The sequence below is a fragment of the Mangifera indica genome, chromosome 2 (genome assembly GCF_011075055.1).
Source record: "Mangifera indica cultivar Alphonso chromosome 2, CATAS_Mindica_2.1, whole genome shotgun sequence".
In the NCBI taxonomy this organism is placed as follows: Eukaryota; Viridiplantae; Streptophyta; class Magnoliopsida; order Sapindales; family Anacardiaceae; genus Mangifera; species Mangifera indica.
In genome coordinates this window covers 19731576-19750325 of record NC_058138.1, presented here as the reverse complement: position 1 = coordinate 19750325, position 18750 = coordinate 19731576, and the positions used below count along the sequence as shown (strand labels likewise).

Below are 18750 nucleotides of genomic sequence, written 5' to 3'. Positions count from 1 at the left end.
TATTATTTTTAAATGAATAAAAATAAATATTTTATAAAAAATTTATTGTTGGCGTAAGATTTTAACTTTTTATTATATTTTACTGTTGGGATTGATCTCAGGACCTGTTATCCATGGGTTTGGGCCAGGACCTGAGCCCTCTCCCTTGGACTAACCGGTCCAGGATTGGCCCTACTCTGGCCCGGCCTTTTTTGCCAAGCTCACAATATCGTATCAATAATATTTATTTTTAGAAATTTTTCTCCAAAGAAAATTGACAATGAGAGAGAAAAAAAAAAGCACAAAACTTATTCCAATGTGTGTGTATATATATATGTATATAAAATTTATGTATATAAATAATATATTATTTTATTTTTAATTTAAAATTTTTTATTATATAATAATATATTATTTATATATATAAATTTTGTATTAAAAATACATACATATAATTGGATTGATATAATTATAATTTGGAAACTAGTCAGTGTCAGTGCACTGACAGATCACAATCCACGTATGTCTGCTTTTTCTCCTTTAGCCGTTACTAAATCCACAACAGTAAAACCCCGCAATTTTCAATTTCATTTATTCAAATAATTCAAATTCACGCACGCTTCTCCTCTCCTCCACATGGCTTTGGCTTTACAGCGAAGTCTGTTTTACAACTTCGTTCAGTCAATGTTCGACGAGGTAAAACGTTCCTCTGGCTTCGTTTTCTTTATTCTATTTTATTTTATTTTTCATTTATTTTTTTATGGCCTGATTCTGAAAAATCGTCTCGATTTTGCTTACATTTGCTCATTTCCTTTTCATTTTAACTACTACACGTTTTTCTTCTTTCTCTGATATTGTTTATTCATCTTTCCAGAAATTGCTTGTTGGAATCGTTTCATATTTAATTTCTTTTTCTTGTTTCTCAAATTTCTTTACTTTGATTTTTGTTCTTGTTTCTCAGTTTTATTTTTGTTCCTGAAATTGGTTTTGAAAATTTTGGAGTTTCTTTCCGTTTGATTTTATTATTATTTTAGTTCATGACTTCATGTTTTATAATCTGCAAGATATACTATATTGCAAATTCTAAGTTAACAATCTAGAATGGAAATTTTTATATAATGATTGGTGATGCATTCGGGTGTGAGGAAATTTTCAGGGAATTGTTAATGACGAATTCTTTCAATTGCTAGCCATGAAGGATGCCATTAGACAAGATTATGTTGTGCGCGCAATTACTAGTTACTGCATATATGCCCAAAATTTATTCTCTTATTTGACTTATCACATGTAAATCTACAACCTTCAACTTTTCAATACGTGTATGGATTTTATTATTTGGTCTTACACATTTTTTTGTATCTGCAGCAGCCAACCTGAGGTTGATTATCATCAGGTTGACGCCTCTGCTTGTGATTTCTTTCTAAGAACCAGCAGGTAATTTTGCCGTTTATTCTTTTATAAGGAAATTGATAAGAAGTCTTGAATTATATACGCTTTTGGCATATTTGATGAGTATTATAGTACTATTATATGGTTAACAAAACCATTTTAGTCTTTTCCAAATATCTGTAGTTAGCAGAATGCCAGCTGTAGTTTTTAGTCTATTGTTGTCGTACAGGTGACCTCAGTTTGAATCCTCTCATACCACTGGGTGAATCCTGGTCATACCATTATAGATGTTATCAATAATTTCTGTGGAAACAATGGATAGTGGTAGAAATTTCTGAGAGTTGTGTGTTACCAATATCTTGTCATAGTTAACATCAATGATGATTTTTCATTTTATAACTGGTCAGTTGTGAATTTTCCAGTTGCACTACCATCACTTTTAGTTCTTGTCAATGATTTCTGTGGAAAGAATGATTAGTGGTAGAAATTTGGAGAGTCAGGTGTTACCAATATCTTGTATGTAATGTTGAAGTACTGAATATGGATCTAAAGAAACAAAGCACTAAGCATTGCCTTTAGTTTGATGGGTTAGGTGAAGTGAGGCCTTCAGTTCAAGTGTGTAGTGTATTGATGTTCTATGTTCTGGTCACACTATTTTTATGCTGCATTGTAACATCTTTTGTAAATAACTTATTTTCCTTACTTTTTTGTTCACATTACTAATTGTGAAGGTGATAGCATGCAATTAAAAATGCTTATATCTTAAACTAAGTTGATTATTTGTCTTTCCTTTCTATTGTCGTATCATTTTCTTTTTGTTTAGCTCATACCTTAGTTATGTTTAAACATGTCCTTTTGGAACAGCATTGGTGCAGAGCACGTTAAGCTTTCATGTGCAGAACTTATTCAGGCTTGTCAGGAGAATGACAAAGAATAGTAAGAATAAGTTTCTCTTATGCTTATAGCCTTAAATTATTTATATATCTGCTTACATATTGAAGTTCTGTTGCTATATCCATGATTATCAGTTTTGTAAGACTTGAGTAACTGTTATTTTTTCCTTTTTTTTTTGTGCTAAGGAAGTAAAGAAGCCATTATCATATATAGAAATACCATAATATAAGCACAAAAAATGTAATGTTAAAGGTTTATGAAAATCAATTATTTGTGACTTGTTGATAAATAATGTGATATATTAGTGCTTGGATTGATTTTTTTTTTTTTCACGTTATGTTGGATAATATGATGTGGATCAACATATCACAAACTTCAATAGTTGTAGTGAACTAAATATATATTTTCTATTTGACATAATGCCTTTATATTAAATTTTCTTAATTAAATTTATGTGCAGTTACATTTTCAAACTTTGCATGTTTCTTTTAAATGTATTTTTTCAGTTGCTCCTGTGCATTGTACTGGACTAAGAATGAATATTCCAAGCTGAGAAGAAAATTTGAGACCCTTTTGCAGGTATTATATGGTGTGTTTATGAATGAAAGACCTTGAATTAATGAATGAATATTAATCTTTCAGCATATATAATGAATTGTATATATTGTGGAGAAAATTCAGTGGATGCTTGATGAAAATATAGTTTGTGCCATTAAAGAATAGTGGTGATACAGAATATATATTGGGTATTCATGGAACTCTACATGGGATTAGCTTTTAAGAATTGGTAACAGGTTAATCAATTGGATTTAAGAGTAGAACCATCTGGTTTGATGAACATGTCAAATGTAACTGGGGATCTAAAATGTATCAGCAAAGGGGAGCTTGGTATTATAGCTGTGGATAGGATTTCAGTGCAGCACATTGCTTGTCTCTGCTGAGTTATTGCCTTAAATTCTCATGTGTTTATGGTTTAACTTCATAGTTTGCAAAAGAACAGTATGGTTGAGCGGATAATTATTTTAGCAATGTGAACAATAGCTTTGTGTTGTTAATGTACTGGCGCATGTTAGTAAGATGGTTCTCAAGGCATGATGTAGATGGCATATGGCTTAAAATGCTGTATATTTGTTATAATCTTTACAATGAATCCTGAAGCAGTTTTATTATGGAAAATTTAAACTAATGTACTACCAACAATGAGACCTAGCTTAATCATTATTAATGGTAGATATTTTTTCTATGATGCCATATTTGTTTGAAGCTGAAATCTATACACTTGACTGAAACACATTTTTTTGAAATTTAACTTGTGGTGAGATGAATCCAAAGTTAATTGTGAGGCCTCATGCTGAAGCCATCAAAGCTTATAAAATTTGGCGGTTTTAAGGGATTCACGAAAACACTTTCTAATTTTTCTCAATTGACTCCTTTTTTTTATTGCCTCCAAAAATGTAACTATTTTCTTATCTGGTAACTCTGAAGTGCAGATGGAAAGAAAGATTATTGACCTTGAAAATGGTCATTGAAAGGAAGCTGGAAGCAGTGATTTTCTTTTCAGATTAACACACTCAGCTGAAGTTGATCTGATTATATATCTCATACAATTTACAGATGTCCATTTCTAGCTTAGCTGCTGTAGTGTCAGGTTTGAGAAGAGGATGACGTGATATCTAGCTTTGATTATATTTGTGTATTCTGTATTTTGCATATGTTTGGAACACCAGTTATTGTCTGTGTTTGATGTTTGTCAAGCAGCTGACATGTGCAGATGTTGTTTTCTTTTGCTAGATAAACTTATTTCCAATCATAAAAAAAAAATAAGAAAAAGATTTTTTGTGATACTTATAATTAAGCTATTGAATTTGTTTAACTCTAGAATTTTCTTGAAGATACCAAGAATAGTAATGAATGCTTGTATTGACATTACAACTAATTACTAAATTGTATCTCTTGTTGTATTATGGTCACTGTTTGTTAATAAGAGCAAGGAAGATATGCTATTAAATTTTTAGAAGTTCTGTCAGTGGATTCAAAGAATATGACAGCACTTTAAATAACTGTATTAACCTAAATAAGGCATTCACCAATTTTTGTCAAATTTCAGGGAGTCAGTGTTCATCCATTGTTGAGATAATGAAAAACAGTTTTGAAATAGGTTTACATTTCTGTAGTGATAGATACAAATATAATCTAGGTTTCCTTAATTATTATGTTTACTCACCAGACATATCAAGATAACTTTCAGTGTCAATATTTTATTTTTCTTTTAATTTGTGTTCTGGTTCTATCAAAAGTAAAATTTTTGAGGTTGCCAAAATGTGCTTTTTTAAAGTTCTAATCTTCATTCTTTTTATGCTATTTTCTTCCCTTGGGACAGTGGATGTAAGTTCTTACCATTTCAATTTTAACGGTAGCCTTTGTTCTGCAAACATTGTCCTGCAGAGAAATGGGATGTATAGTGTTTTTTTTTTTTTATAAAGTTTTGACTATCTGCCAACAAAGATTATAGAGATATTAATATTTTCTTTGTGTTACTGAAAAATAAAAAATTATTATGTTGGAATCACACTAACATATCCAGTTAATTTTCACTCTTGTTACTCTATTTTTCTTTGTACCGAGTGTTGTTGTTCTATATTGCTTTCTTGTTTTCAAAATTAATTATTTCAATCTTACTTTAAAAATGCGCCTTTTTGAAATCTTGATCTTTGCTCTTGTTTTTTTTTTTTTTTTCCAGTTTTAAGTTTTGTCAGAGTGGAGGAAGCACTTCCTATTCAAGCTGTTTTGGTTATGTTGACTTTAGCCTTGCCACCCTCCCTTTCCTTCTTTTGGACCATGAGTAAAATTTAATTCAATCTGGGGTGCCATTGTAGGAAAGTCTTAACATTTTTGTTAGCATGTAAGTTATTAAATTAACACAGTAGCTTTTTTAACAATATATGAGAAGGATATGTAATTCTTCTTCCAAATGGAAAGTTTTATATCTAAAGCTTGTGATTTAACATCTTGTAACATTCATTTGGTTGTTAGGCTAGTTACAGAAGATGAAAACAACTGTAATTAAAATTTTCCTATTTTTCAGATATTGTGACTTTGTGACAGGTTTTTCTGTGGAATTAAGTCTAGTTCTTGACTCTTATGGCATAGGACTGTTTTGCAGTTCTGTCTTTCATTAATCTCAATTATTCTTTCTCTTATTTATTTGGAACCATTTTATAACTAGACTTTGGGCTTTGTTGTTAAATTGGTAAGTTAATAGAGCATGCAATGACACATCTTGTATTGAAGTAATGTTTATCAAGGTTTTGGTTTCTGTCGCTAAATTTGTAATTCTTTATACCACGTGACAACTCATCTTGTATTCAAGTTAATGTTTGTCATTAAACTCCTATATATCTAAATTTGATTTGTGCTCAAATTGGTTATCATATGTGAGGACTCATCTTGTATTCAATTTTTTGTTCATCATGGAAAAACATCACTGCAACTTACACCATTAATTAGGCTTTGCTAATGAAATCAAAGACAAACTCCTACCTTAACTTGTTTAAACTTAACTTCACCCTCATGCCTTATCCCAATGAAATTTGCTTAAAAGTTTTCTTTACTTCTGAATGCTCAAAGAGCTGAATAATAAAATTCCAAATGAGAAGCGAAGTGATGAGTGATAACGGTCGACTGAGAGTGAATTATTGGTCCAAGAGTAATGTTATAGGACTGATTATGCAAAAGTAAAAGCAAGGATCGATGGGTTATTGATTCCAATTCTTAAACTTTTCCAAACAAAGAAAAAAAGGCAAAAAGTAAAAGTATGGGGAAACAACACATTTAGTTATTATATTCTATTTGATTGGAGACATTGCTGATCCCACACTGGTTCTTTAAGATTATTTGTCTTCTCAGATTTTGCAAGCTAGAGCTTAAGGATAGGTGATGCTAGCACTTTTTCCTATTTTAGCCTTTACTTCTGCAGCAATTGGTTCTGTACATATTTTCTGATGAAGTTCTTTTTCCTTTTCAGGTAATTTGAAATCAACTCATTCGTTTCTCAATCTTTGGAGATGTAATGTCATTTTAATGGTACTTCCTACTAGTTATTTTAGCATTTGAGTCTGTTGTAGTTACTTTGTAATTTATTTTTAGTTGTAAAAGTTCATTCATTCGATATGTTAGTTCTTATTTTTGGTGATTCAGGCCATAGAAAATTTGTGAAAATAACATTTTACATAATTTTGGATATTAATTTGCACATTTTTAATGTGGAAGAGATGAGACTAATTTGCAAGCTTATCCTTGGAATACTAGAAGAAAATTTTGGAAGCATTTACAATTGAATTAGTATTATAATTTCAAAGAGTTGAATTTTATAGCTGAGATTATAGTAGAACTCTAATAAGGCAACAAACAATGCCAGAAGAGGTGGTAATTATGACATGGCAAAATAGGTTACTTTAAGACACTGTTGCCATTTATAGGAAAATATTATTCAAGCAGTTATGTGAATCTGAACAACTCCTCTTTCATACAACCCCAAGTCATTTAGTCATATTTTTAATTATTTCTAGATAAATCTCAATGAGATGTATCTGTCTTATTTAATGTCAACCCTAACAAAGCAAGTAGATAAATGGCCATAAAATAAAAAAGCAAATAAACCCTATATTGATGATAAAACAGGAAATAATTGTCCGTGTCAGAAGAAATTTCTTGATTAAAAAATTCATCAAAATTCATGTTAAAGTAGAGAATCTGTTAAAATGTTGGATCTTTTTCTGTTATCATAATAAATAAAAAGATTAATTCTTGCAAGCTGAATGCAGATATCATGTCTATGTTTGTTTCCTTGTACGATGAGATAGATAGAATTGAGATCTTTTATATCCTTATTAAAGAAATAAATATATTGTCCAATGTAATTCAATTTATTTTGCATGGTTCGCATCCATTGTTTGTCATAAAGGTTGTATAGGTACTATAAAAATTTTGATTTGTTTGTTCAAATGCATTGCTCTTTTCTATGATGTGTACACCACGTCTTTGCCCACTCATTTTTCTTCTTTATTTGTTTTCTTTTTGGACCACCGTTAAGAATCAAACTCTTAGTCTTTTAGCCATGCCAATGATGTGGCGTTATTACCATGGTCACTACATGTTTAGTGACATCTTCATCAATCATGGTAATACACTCAGTAATATTTGAATCCTCTGAGTCTTGTAGTATCACGTCACTAAAAGCTGAAACTTTAATTTCAATCACTGGAGTTGTTAGATAGTGTGAATAATCTGGAAACGGTTTCAGTACCACTATTTGATGTCTGTCTAGTAATATGGTTTGTTTGTTGCTTATATTATTGGTGGCTAAATTGAAAATTTAATGATGATTGATTGGAGTTGTATAAAGAAGTCAATACATGAATATGTGGAATGAAAAAAGCAGATAATGTGCAAATGGTATAAATTTTACTATTAGATGTCATGATTAGTTTTGTATGGACATCAATTTTTGAATAAATTGTCTTAGATAAATATAGAATAGAATATTAAATACGCAATAATTTCCTTATGTGCTATCAATGTTTAAATATTCAAAAGTTTTGTTGGTGAGGAAGCAATTGAATTAGGATGATTAATTTTGTGACTAATGAAGTGTAGAAAATTTAAAGTAGGTGCATTGATGTTCTCATATTATCTATAATTTTATTTGTTTAATTGGCATAATACTACTTCAACTTCACTGTATCATTTCCCGATTTGTGTTTAAGAAATGACAACTTGTAGTAATGGAATGGGGATTTACAAAAAAAAAAAATGATTAGATGTCCCTGTAAACTAGAATGACATGGGGCACAATGTGTGGTTCTAGAAAAAATAATGTATATACAATATTAAATGTCATAATTTATATATGTGACTTAATATTGTTAAAAACCAAACAACTGTTTTCTTACTTCTTGGTAGCTAATGCAATAAATATGAACATAGTTAAGTTAGTTGAGACAATATGTTAAAAGGATGAACAATATTTATGGAGTTGTTGGTCTATTTAGCTTGAGTCAGGAATTGGCATTGTGTGTTTTCCAAGTACCCAGTCATTCTTTTTTTTCATCATCACTTTTATCATCAGACGTCACAGTTTATTTTTCTATATCCTTTATGCATAATATAGATGCATTCATTACAAAAAATCAGGACATCTTCATTCGACAATATAAAATCGATCTTCTATTACTAACTTGGTTTACTCCCTTTGGGTTGGGAGTTGATCTATTTTTTATTACTCTTAAATCCACACATCTGTGGCTTAACGATCATGGTATAACCTTCTGAATATATCTTATTTGTTGGACTTGCATTTCTTTTCCTTGTGCCACTTCTCGTATGAGTTTCATTAGTCATTATTGTTTTTCTTTCTTTCCCACTAAGATGCTGATTTTTTACCATGGTATACTCTGAAGTCACCAAGCATAAAAGCTCTTCTGGAGGAAAGAGGCTCCAATCTGATCTGATCATGAGAAGGATGGAATTTGCTTTAAGTGTACTTGGAACACGCTAAAACTTGTGTCTTTACTTGTTTTGTGGTGATCGAACATGGAGTTCCAGTTGCAATTACATGCTCTGTCATTATCATTATTTATCTATTTTGTTTTAGTGATTAGTACCAAATAATGTGTTTCGATAAAAACTTAGTGTACTTATCTCAATCTCGTCTTTAATATAGTTTCTAATAAAAAAAACCTTTGACAAAACTTAAAACAGCATAGGTTTCAGTGTCAAAATTATAAACGGTAATGGTTTTATTTTAGGTTACTGAGATGTTTAACACAGCTACCATATATACTGCTTATATAATGATTAAACACAACTGTAATTACTGGGCAACTTTAATTGACAGCTGTGTTGCTAGATTAGCAAATAGGTTCTTCTTGACAGATCATCTAGTTTTGGAGTTAACCAACAAAGGAGATTGATGGGACCCACAGTGTGTGTTATGGTGTCGGGTAGGACCCACTTGAAAGAGCGTGTAGAATTAACAAAGCCATTACCTACCAAAAATGTTACCACTTCCATTAAATTATAAATCAGGTGATATAAATTTAGACATATCTTCAGTTTTTACTTCATGAACTGATAGCAATAGATTTTTTAAAATTGTTGTCTTCTAGTTTATTAGTTTACAATCTCTAAACTCTGAACACGGTACATTTGGTTGCAGCTGGCGGGGAATTGGCTTGATTCCTGCTAATTTTTTTCGCTTTTATTTTTGAATCCAGCCAAATAGTCTTCCATCAGCAAAGCTATTGTGTAAAGCTAAATATATTTTTGGTGGTTTCTTTTAAAACACACTGAGTAAACCATTTCACATTACATATGAGAGTGGTTTATTATCATGTGTATAATGTGTCAGTCTTTTGCTGTCCGTTAAAGATAAGGAATCTTAGTAGTCCAGCAGTGTAAATAAGCTATTTAATGACATTTGTGGAGCACTGTTTTTATCAATCATATGATCAATCATTTATACGATTAAATTTGTGGTTAGAAGGGGAAATTGTTTTATCATTTTTAATTGATAATGGCATTGATGTTATTTTGCAAATGATAGGTGTTCAAACTATAAGGTGTCATGCTGAACTTGTGGTGCCTCGGCCACGTAGTTTGTCTTCAACATATGTTGCCTACGAAAGTTGCACTGAAGTGGATGCATCACATGCAAAGTCATTTCTCCTCAAAGTAGCTTTAAGCTTGCTCCTAATCTAGTAGTTCAGATTTCTCTTTTCCATTTTTTTTTTAATTTCAGAAATGGCTTTGTCAATTGTAAAAGAACTTCTTCAACACTATGTTGATTCATTGGTTGATGAGGTGAAAGATTATGAGTTTGGATTTAATTTTGCTTAGTTATTTGTTCACCTAAGCCTGCATTTGACCCTTTTTTTTTTGGGGGGGGGGGGGGGGGGGGGGGGGGGTGTTGCGTTGCCACTTTTGCTAGAGTTTATGCCATTGGTTCTTTTCAGAGCTGTATGAAACTTGTTAGATTTATGTTCATGTATTGTATTTTACCTTTTAATTTTATGTCATGTATTATAATCGGTTTTGGATGGTAGTTTTCATAATGCAGAATTTTTCATGCTCAAGCATGTTTTGTATCTTGAGTTATAATTAAATGTTGAATGATATGGAACACTATTTCTTGTTACAAAGGGAATGCTAATATGATGATTTACATTTCATTCCTTACAGGGTGTCTTAAATGAACAGTTTTCTCACATTCAGACTTTAAGAACTGAGGAACCTGATTTTATCGAGGGGCTGATTAATACCTACTGTATGAGTGTGGAAGCAATCTTATCAGAACTTACAAGCTGCATGTACCTTCACTGTCTAAATTTATCTAATTTATTGTTTATTTTATTTTGTATTAACTTTAATTGCATTTGTGCAGCAATGTTTCTCATGTTGATTACTCTCGGTTGGCTGTACTGGCCCGGCAAGTAGAGAATAGAAGCCAAGGGTAAAGCGTGCTCTAAATTATTTTATTGGATATTAATTAGAAAACTAATGTTTACTAATGTCTAATAATGAAAAAATGAGGGAAGGTTTGGTGGGTTTTGCATGTTTCTGTGACTTGTACAAGTACATACGTAGTCAGGCTGCTGTTGATTGTATGGACTTTAGATCTGATTTAAGATGGGCATACTATGAAAAGTTGTTTAATTTCTTGTTTCAAGCCAGTTATTACAATGCTTATTGCCATGAGACAATGTGCCCTCGATCTTGGCGAAGGGACAATTCATATTTTCCTTAAGGAATAAGTGCACCGTGTAAACACGTGGCTTTAATAAATTTAGTTTTCCTTTTGTGCCTTGTCCTTTTATGCTTAGCTATTTAAATTTGTTTCAATATTATTTTTATTCCCGCTTTATATACACCTTTTTGATGGGAAAGATAATAAATTATCTGTATAACATAGATTTATTGTTGTTTTCTCCTTCAAATATGTCTTACTGCTGTCTTGATTATTTCTTCTTGGGTCTGTTTGTCTGCCATTTAACTGTAGATTATTATGAGCATGGAGAGTGTTGATATTGGAAGTGTTTACATCAAAGTAACATATAAATAACATTAGAGCTCAGCTTGCAACGTCTGTCAGGCTTGCCCAACTCTTTGAGTGGGCCCTTAGATGCCTTTGTATTCATTACCTCCTCAATTGGGCATTGGGACTCAATACCTCTGTACATTGTCTTTAGGTTGTTCTTTTGAACTAGCTTAATGTATGTTTTTCCTTTGTAATGACGCTTTTTATACTTTTAACTTTTTCCTTTAGTTTTTATTTTTCGGTCGCTTTGTTATTAGTGTATCCTCAGACAAGAGTGCTCCCTATCTTCTCTACATTGATTTGATGAGAAAGATCTTCTCACAGGTTCCAGAACATATTAAATCTTTATGCTGGACACTATTTTGAACACACTTATTGCCCATTCATCTTCCCTTGCTTCAGTTATCTGCTGTTGTTTTCTTTCTTTCATGAAGCTTGTTCTGTATACTATACTCATACACTAGTGTCTCTTTTTTAATGGAATCCGAAGTAATTTCTGGCAAGCATGCATCTGCCTTTATGGCAGGTACTTACCCACACATTTCTCAAGCTACGGAATTTATTTTTGTTCCTGTATTCTTAATGTTTTTTTAATTTTATTTATTGCCTATTTTCAATTTTATATTGTAATTGATGCAGTATCTTCTCTTTAGTCTTTGGTTGTTTCATTGTACATACATACTATATTCTTTTTTGGCTAGTTTGTCTTTATGAATTTAACATCTCTATATGAGAGTCAATGATATAGAATGAAAGATTTATGTTTGATATGACAGATGATGCAAACTTATGAATTATATGTATATTGCATCTGCTCTTCTTTTGTGTATATACCCACTGATTGTTTTTTGTACTGCTTTTATATTCTTGGAACTTTTGTGTTCTGTGAAGTTCCGTTTGAGATATAGCATCCTCATTTTTACCTTTTGAGAGTGAAGAATTAAATTGAACACATGAAGAACTTAGATTTTTCCTTGCATTTCATACGCTTTAGGGCTTAGATTCTTCCATGTGATGATTTATCAACAAAAAGTTTGAAATTATGGATATAAGATAATTTTTGTGCTACAGTCTGCATTGTTTGCATATCACACATATGGAAGTAGATAATTCAGCATGTTATATGTTCTTCGTACATGTTGATAATAGATGCTGAACTCTTTTAACTTTTTATTTAAAATAATAATGGACTAAATCAGTTAACTGTATGACTGAACATCTTTCTTGTTATGGAATTGTTTTCAAAATTTTAAGATGTTCCACATTATATGTGCACAGAAATTTAGAAATAGTGCCATGTGCTTCCATTGTAATTGCTGTTGTTTAATGCTTATGCCAGTCTGTTATCTGTTTCATTTTTCTCATAATTCTAGTGGAAATATTTTTCTCTAGGCATTTGACAATACAGTTCAGACCTTTTGTATTTGGCAGTATTGGTGCTGAGCATGTGAGACTTGCATGTGCTGATCTTATTCGGGCTTGTGATCAAAAGCACACAAAAAAGTAAGAAGTCCTAATCTGATGATCAGCTTTTGGATTGAAACTCATATATTTTGACAAATAAAAGAAATCAGGTTCTGTTTTGTCTGTCTTTATTTTTTAATGCATTATTAGTGATTGGATGATGAGAGATTAAGGTATTAGCTCTTAGAATTCTAGGATATGTGACCTCTTTGTTATTCATTGACCCTCATCCACATTTACTTTCGCCACATTTATTATCTTAAAAATTTTGTACATGGGGAACTGAACCTACTATCCATACTTTTCTTAACCATAATGACAAGAGATATTTCAAGGATATAGTGGAGAGTAAAGTAGGAAAAAGTTGCAATGAGAGGTTTTTCTTAGAAGACCATCAAATCTAGGTCATTTTTATTTTGACACCTGAAAAGGGGTATATAAGTAATTATTTCTAATTTTTTTTCTTCTTTCTATTTCAAACATAAACTTGTATAACTGATATTTGAATTATTGACCTTCATTTTTCCTCGATATTTGATTTATTGACCCTCTTGTTTCCTCTGTTATGCTGTATATATCTGCATTTCAGTTTCTCTCAAGCCTTGAATTGGATAAACTATGAATTTGCTGTTACTCGGAACAAATTGCAGGCTATTGCTCAGGTATTTCTTTGTTTACTTGAATCTTCGGAAAGTGCTCTTTGGTGAGAATATGGTGTAAGCTTGATTTGTTTGTAAGACTAGGTGTAAGCTTGATTTGTTTGTCAGACTAGGTGAATACATGATGTGTGAATTGTTTTGCTTAGATTTCTTTTGGCCTACATAGGGAAAATTGGAATTAAGAGAATCACAGAAAGATATGACTAAACTAGGGTTTATCATTGCATCTTTACTGGGGCATCTAAAAAAAATGTAGAGGGATTAAGGGAATTTTAGACTAGATACCATTTTTTGTTGTAGAAATAGGATTGGTAGGTGTGACCGGAAGCATTTTTTTGTATCCCCGTAACAAACAGTATTGACAATTATTTGTCTATTTCATAACGAAATATATTATAAAAGAAGTTATTAATTGTTGAAGTGAACTCCATTCCGCTCAAAAGAATATCAAGGGAAAAGAAAATGGAAAAATAGAAAAAAAATCCTATTATTTCCAATCCTTCTTTTAAGACAAAGTATCTTGTGATATTGTTTTTTAATGCAGCCCACGAAGTAAAAATATGAGATTGAGAATACTAGTTTATCCCATGTATTATAGATACCTCTTCCATTAAATCTTCAAAAATCCTATTATTTCCTTCATGCAAAATAAGCCTTTCAACATTTGAAATGCAATATCTCCATTAAACCAAACCTATCTCCTCCTTCGAATGTATCATGATGTTTAAAAATAGTGCAATACAGATTCTGGAATCCTCAAAGCTTTTTTAACACTGTTAAAGATCTTAAACATAGATAAAGCATTTGAGCTATGAGGAACCAGCAACATTTCTATGCAGAACACAATTTTGGTAAGCTTCCAGCCACCTTTTCTAAATAACAAGCAGCTATATCAGCCTTTCCTCATCCTTTCTACATATAATCACAAAACATCAAACTCCTACCTTCTAAAACTTATTTAAATAGGCTGAGCATTTTATAAATTTTAATGATATAATAAAGTGCCTGTGTGTTTTGTTACTGTAGATCTCATCCATTTGTTCTAATTCATTCCTGTTTTGGGTTACATTGACATGTAGATGCAGCGCAGGATAGTGAGACTAGTGAACAAACAGCAGCAACAATAAAAGTTTGGCTGCTTTGCTATCAACTTTTGCTTGCATTTCTGTGAAGAATCCCTCAGGAGTCTCGCAATCTCCTGGTGTGGAAGCTGTGAATTGAATGCATAAAGGGTTTCTATCTTAGACTTGTACTGCTTGGTGCACCTTGATGTCCTGTTTGCAATTGAAACATCGTATATGTATGGGAGTAAATTAAGTAAATCTCTAATGCTTTTGCAGCTACATAATTTTATATAGAAAATGGAGAAATTAGATGACTATGATTATATATAATGATTTAAAACTGAAAACAGGCATCTATAGATAGTAATACAGTTTGGAGTTCTGTAAGAAATATAAAATTATATATATATTTTTCAAAAATGAAAACATTACCTTTTCATATTGATGTCTAAAAATGTAAATTTAAAAATTGCAAGTCATGACACGTAATACGAAAAATGTGACGGACAGAAACATTTGAAGGGTGGGGGCATAAATGTCTTTCGGATCACTTTACAGGACGCCAACAAAAACCTTATCCATCCTATTGTGCCCTCTTCCCAGACAATTCGATAACAATGGCGATGACAGTACACAATGTTCTCCCCCATTTCACCGCTGCCTTTAAATCCAAGTCTAAAACGACGCCTCGCCAAGACTCAAAAAGACTCAATGTCAACTCGGTCAGGTGCTGCCAGCTGGCAACCTTCGACAAGCGCCTAATTACAGTGAGCAACGGCAACGATTCGCTCGACATATGCAGAGTACTGAATGGCATGTGGCAGACTAGCGGCGGATGGGGTCGCATTGACCGAGACGACGCTGTTGATGCCATGCTCCGTTACGCCGATGCCGGCCTCACCACCTTCGACATGGCCGATCACTGTGTGTTACAAAACCCTAAATCTTTTTATGGTGACGACGTGGTGGTTATCTACTGGACAGTGATAAATGCTTTTCTGAAGACAAAGTTGTTTTTATCTATGCGTGTCGCGTTCTTAGTTTATCCACGTATTATGTTTGAATAACCACATAAAAACTTTTATTTTTGTTTGGAGACCCTTTGTTTTTGCTTATTTGTAACTTTGGAAGTTTTAGGAATTAACGGTGGATAGCGAATATGACAAAGCTACTTGGTGAAGAATTATCGTTTCATATATTCTTTTTCTTTTATAACTGCAGGCTTTGTGAAGTAGAGGAATACCCTCTACATGTTTTCATTGGCTTTGCATATTTGACTTGACCAATTTGAAAATGGCACATTTAGTACAATCCTCATTTTGCAATCTCACCTTTAATATAGGAAAGTTGAGAGCGAAAGGAGGTGCCAAAATCCAAAAAGTCAGATTGAGATCATTTTGCTGTGAGCTAACTGAGGATAAACGGATAAGTGTGGTTAAGAAAGGGAAGGATGTGCTAGATATATGTAAGGTTGTGAATGGGATGTGGCAGGTAAGTGGGGGATGGGGTAGAATTGATGTGGAAAATGCAGTTGATGCTATGCTTTTTTATGCAAATGCTGGACTCACCACTTTTGACATGGCCGATATATGTAAAGTCCTTGCATCACATAAATTTTAAGTTTTCTATGATGCATGTGTTTGTGCCATTGTATGACTGCACCATGAGTTCCGTTTTAATCTGTTTTCAAGCTTATTGGAAAAGCATGGGATGTAGGATGGATGGTAGTGACATCAGCATCATTAATTTTATATTATTTTATTTTTGATGAGGAAGGGCATTGATTTAAAAGTTTGTCTCGAAGAGCCATTAGATAGTTTAATGGTGATCATTCCTCATTCTAGTTGGATTCTCCTTCATTTAACATGGATTATATCAGCTACTTATTCCTCTCAGATAAAAGTTTATTGTCATTATTTGCTCCTTTGGTTTTGTAGATGGGCCTGCTGAAGATCTTTATGGAATCTTTATCAATCGAATTCGTCGAGAGGGTCCACCAGAATTACTGGATAAGGTCAGAGGGTGAGTTGTAGCAACTTCTAGATGTTGGATTTTTATTTCTTAACCTGTTATTAATAGGCTTTGATTACTCTGTACTTCATGGGTTGCTACTTCTGTGTACATTTTTGTCTATGATGTTTAGTTACTGAACAACCTTTAAGAACTATAATATAGTATTTACTGAACAATTAATAGTCTTATAGTTTTGCTTACCTGTATATGATGCAGTCTCACTAAATGGGTGCCTCCACCAGTTAAGATGACAAGTAGTTATGTCAGAGAGAGCATCAATGTATCAAGAAGGAGAATGGATGTGCCTAGCTTGGACATGCTTCAGTTTCACTGGTACTAATTTTTGGCTCACCATATTTTACACTCTGGCTATTGTATTAGTTTCTGGGCATTTAATGCGTAACCATGATCAAATTTCTAGTGCTATACAATTTTATCTTGCTCATTGTATTTCTCTACACCTTTGCTTGAAATAGGTGGGATTACTCTAATCCAGGTTATCTTGATGCTCTAAAGCACCTTACAGATCTGAAAGAAGAAGGTTATTATTATCTCTTTACTTTCCCGCTTTGCCATGGGCATCTGAACCTACTTTTCTTGAATTGATTGGATTATTTTAGCGAGGGGTGTACAGGTAAGATAAAGACTGTTGCTTTGACAAATTTTGATACGGAAAGACTACGTATAATTCTGGAGAATGGAATTCCTGTTGTTAGTAATCAGGTATTTTTAATTAAGTTTATTCTTAATAACAATTTAGTTTTTTTCCCCCTTGTTTTATGTTCTATTGATGGTGAAAATCTGTATTATGTTGACATTAGGTGCAACATTCAATTGTTGATATGCGTCCTCAACAGAGAATGGCGGAGCTCTGTGAGCTTACAGGAGTCAAACTTATAACGTCACTCTCTCTCTCTCTCTCTCTCTCTCTCTCTTTCTCATGCAGACAATCACATGCATGCATGCATACATTTAGACACAAACTCATGGACAGCACATGCTTGTGCACTTTTTCTGAGTGGTTTTATGATTTTATCTGATGCTTTGGCTATAGCATAGGTAGAATGACAATTTTCTAACAGTGATATAATCAACATAATTCTGTCTTTTATCTGTATTATGTTTAGGTTCATAATGCTAAGTAATTGAAAACGAGATTTTGAGTTCTCTTGGTTCTTGAATTTCCTACTATAATAAAAAATATAATAATAGAATGAGGCTGGAAAAGCTATTATTGCATTTGAATGAGCAAATTCATAGTTCATAGTCTTTGCACATTCTAACCTTGGTAGGGATCAAATAATTCTTACTTTTTTGGGTTCTATATGCAGGTATGGCACAGTAATGGGTGGTTTGTTATCTGAGAAGTTCCTTGATACCAACTTAGTCATTCCTTTTGCTGGTCCCCCATTAAACACTCCCTCCCTTCAAAAGTACAAAAGGGTACAAAGTCCTTGGACCTTTTTACTAATAAATTAGTTTAAAATGGGCATGTTAGTGAGAAAGTACATTCTTGAGAACAATTCACTATGTTAGTGAGAAAAAAATTGCACATAAGCAATAGATTTTAAAATCCTTTCATGTAATAAATGAAAAAATAATGACAGATGGTTGATGCCTGGGGAGGATGGAGTCAGTTCCAAGTTTTGCTTCAGACACTAAAAAGAATAGCTACAAAACATGGGGTGTCTATCCCAGTTGTTGCTGTGAGATATGTACTAGACCAGGTGAAGTCACTTCATTTCATCCTCCCAATACTTAAGTTTTTCTTCTGAATCCCTATTTTTCCTTATGGCAAAAAATGTATTTATGGTTTTGGTTTTATTTGTGGAAGCTCAGCCTGCAGTAGCAGGGTCAATGGTAGGAGTTAGACTTGGGTTGTCAGAACATATACAAGACACAAATGCCATATTTTCACTTGCCCTCGATGAAGACGATGTGAATAGTATACAGGAAATTTCCAAAAAGGGAAAGGATTTGCTCAAAGTGATAGGTGACTGTGGAGATGAGTACAGGCGATGATCGTCAACTCATCCTATTCCTCTCATCTTGTATCCATTAATGAATATTGTGTATCTGTCGTACATGAGATTTTAATCAAATCTTGTTCTCTTCATACAGAATTTGTTTCGTGCTCATATTTTAGCTTAACCATAATTTATTTGTTTGCTGCCCTGAAAAAATAATAATAATA

General features: G+C 32.5%; 2 protein-coding genes and 1 long non-coding RNA gene across 14 annotated transcripts; 2 read left to right on the top strand and 1 right to left on the bottom strand.

Moving 5' to 3' along the window:
- Positions 1-505: 505 nt before the first annotated feature.
- LOC123209047 (histidine-containing phosphotransfer protein 2-like) lies at positions 506-14860 on the top strand. Of its 11 annotated transcripts, none has more exons than XM_044626766.1 (12): positions 506-675; positions 1170-1266; positions 1345-1413; positions 2233-2304; positions 2769-2841; positions 3753-3910; positions 6287-6345; positions 10501-10628; positions 10703-10771; positions 12788-12859; positions 13410-13482; positions 14559-14860. In XM_044626766.1, exons 6-12 carry the CDS (start codon positions 3877-3879, stop codon positions 14604-14606), a joined length of 483 nt encoding a protein of 160 aa, XP_044482701.1. In that variant the 5' UTR covers positions 506-675; positions 1170-1266; positions 1345-1413; positions 2233-2304; positions 2769-2841; positions 3753-3876; the 3' UTR covers positions 14607-14860. The 11 variants fall into 11 exon arrangements, 8 of the variants coding, with proteins under 8 accessions (XP_044482701.1, XP_044482702.1, XP_044482700.1 ...); XM_044626767.1 differs by having other exon boundaries at positions 1136-1266; positions 1348-1413; XM_044626765.1 differs by having other exon boundaries at positions 1136-1266.
- LOC123209049 lies at positions 14163-15110 on the bottom strand. The gene is made up of 2 exons (XR_006500933.1): positions 14976-15110; positions 14163-14753 (listed from the first exon to the last, which is right to left on the bottom strand). It is a non-coding gene; the product is annotated as an uncharacterized LOC123209049 (long non-coding RNA).
- Positions 15015-18679, top strand: LOC123209046 (flagellar radial spoke protein 5). 2 transcript variants are annotated; one of them, XM_044626762.1, is made up of 9 exons: positions 15015-15467; positions 16481-16565; positions 16773-16889; positions 17033-17097; positions 17191-17279; positions 17378-17457; positions 17888-17999; positions 18164-18283; positions 18396-18679. In XM_044626762.1, the coding sequence occupies exons 1-9, from the start codon at positions 15161-15163 to the stop codon at positions 18576-18578; spliced, it is 1158 nt and encodes a 385-aa protein (XP_044482697.1). In that variant the 5' UTR covers positions 15015-15160; the 3' UTR covers positions 18579-18679. The 2 variants fall into 2 exon arrangements, with proteins under 2 accessions (XP_044482697.1, XP_044482698.1); XM_044626763.1 differs by lacking the exon at positions 15015-15467 and adding an exon at positions 15483-16134.
- The last annotated feature ends 71 nt before the right edge of the window (positions 18680-18750 follow it).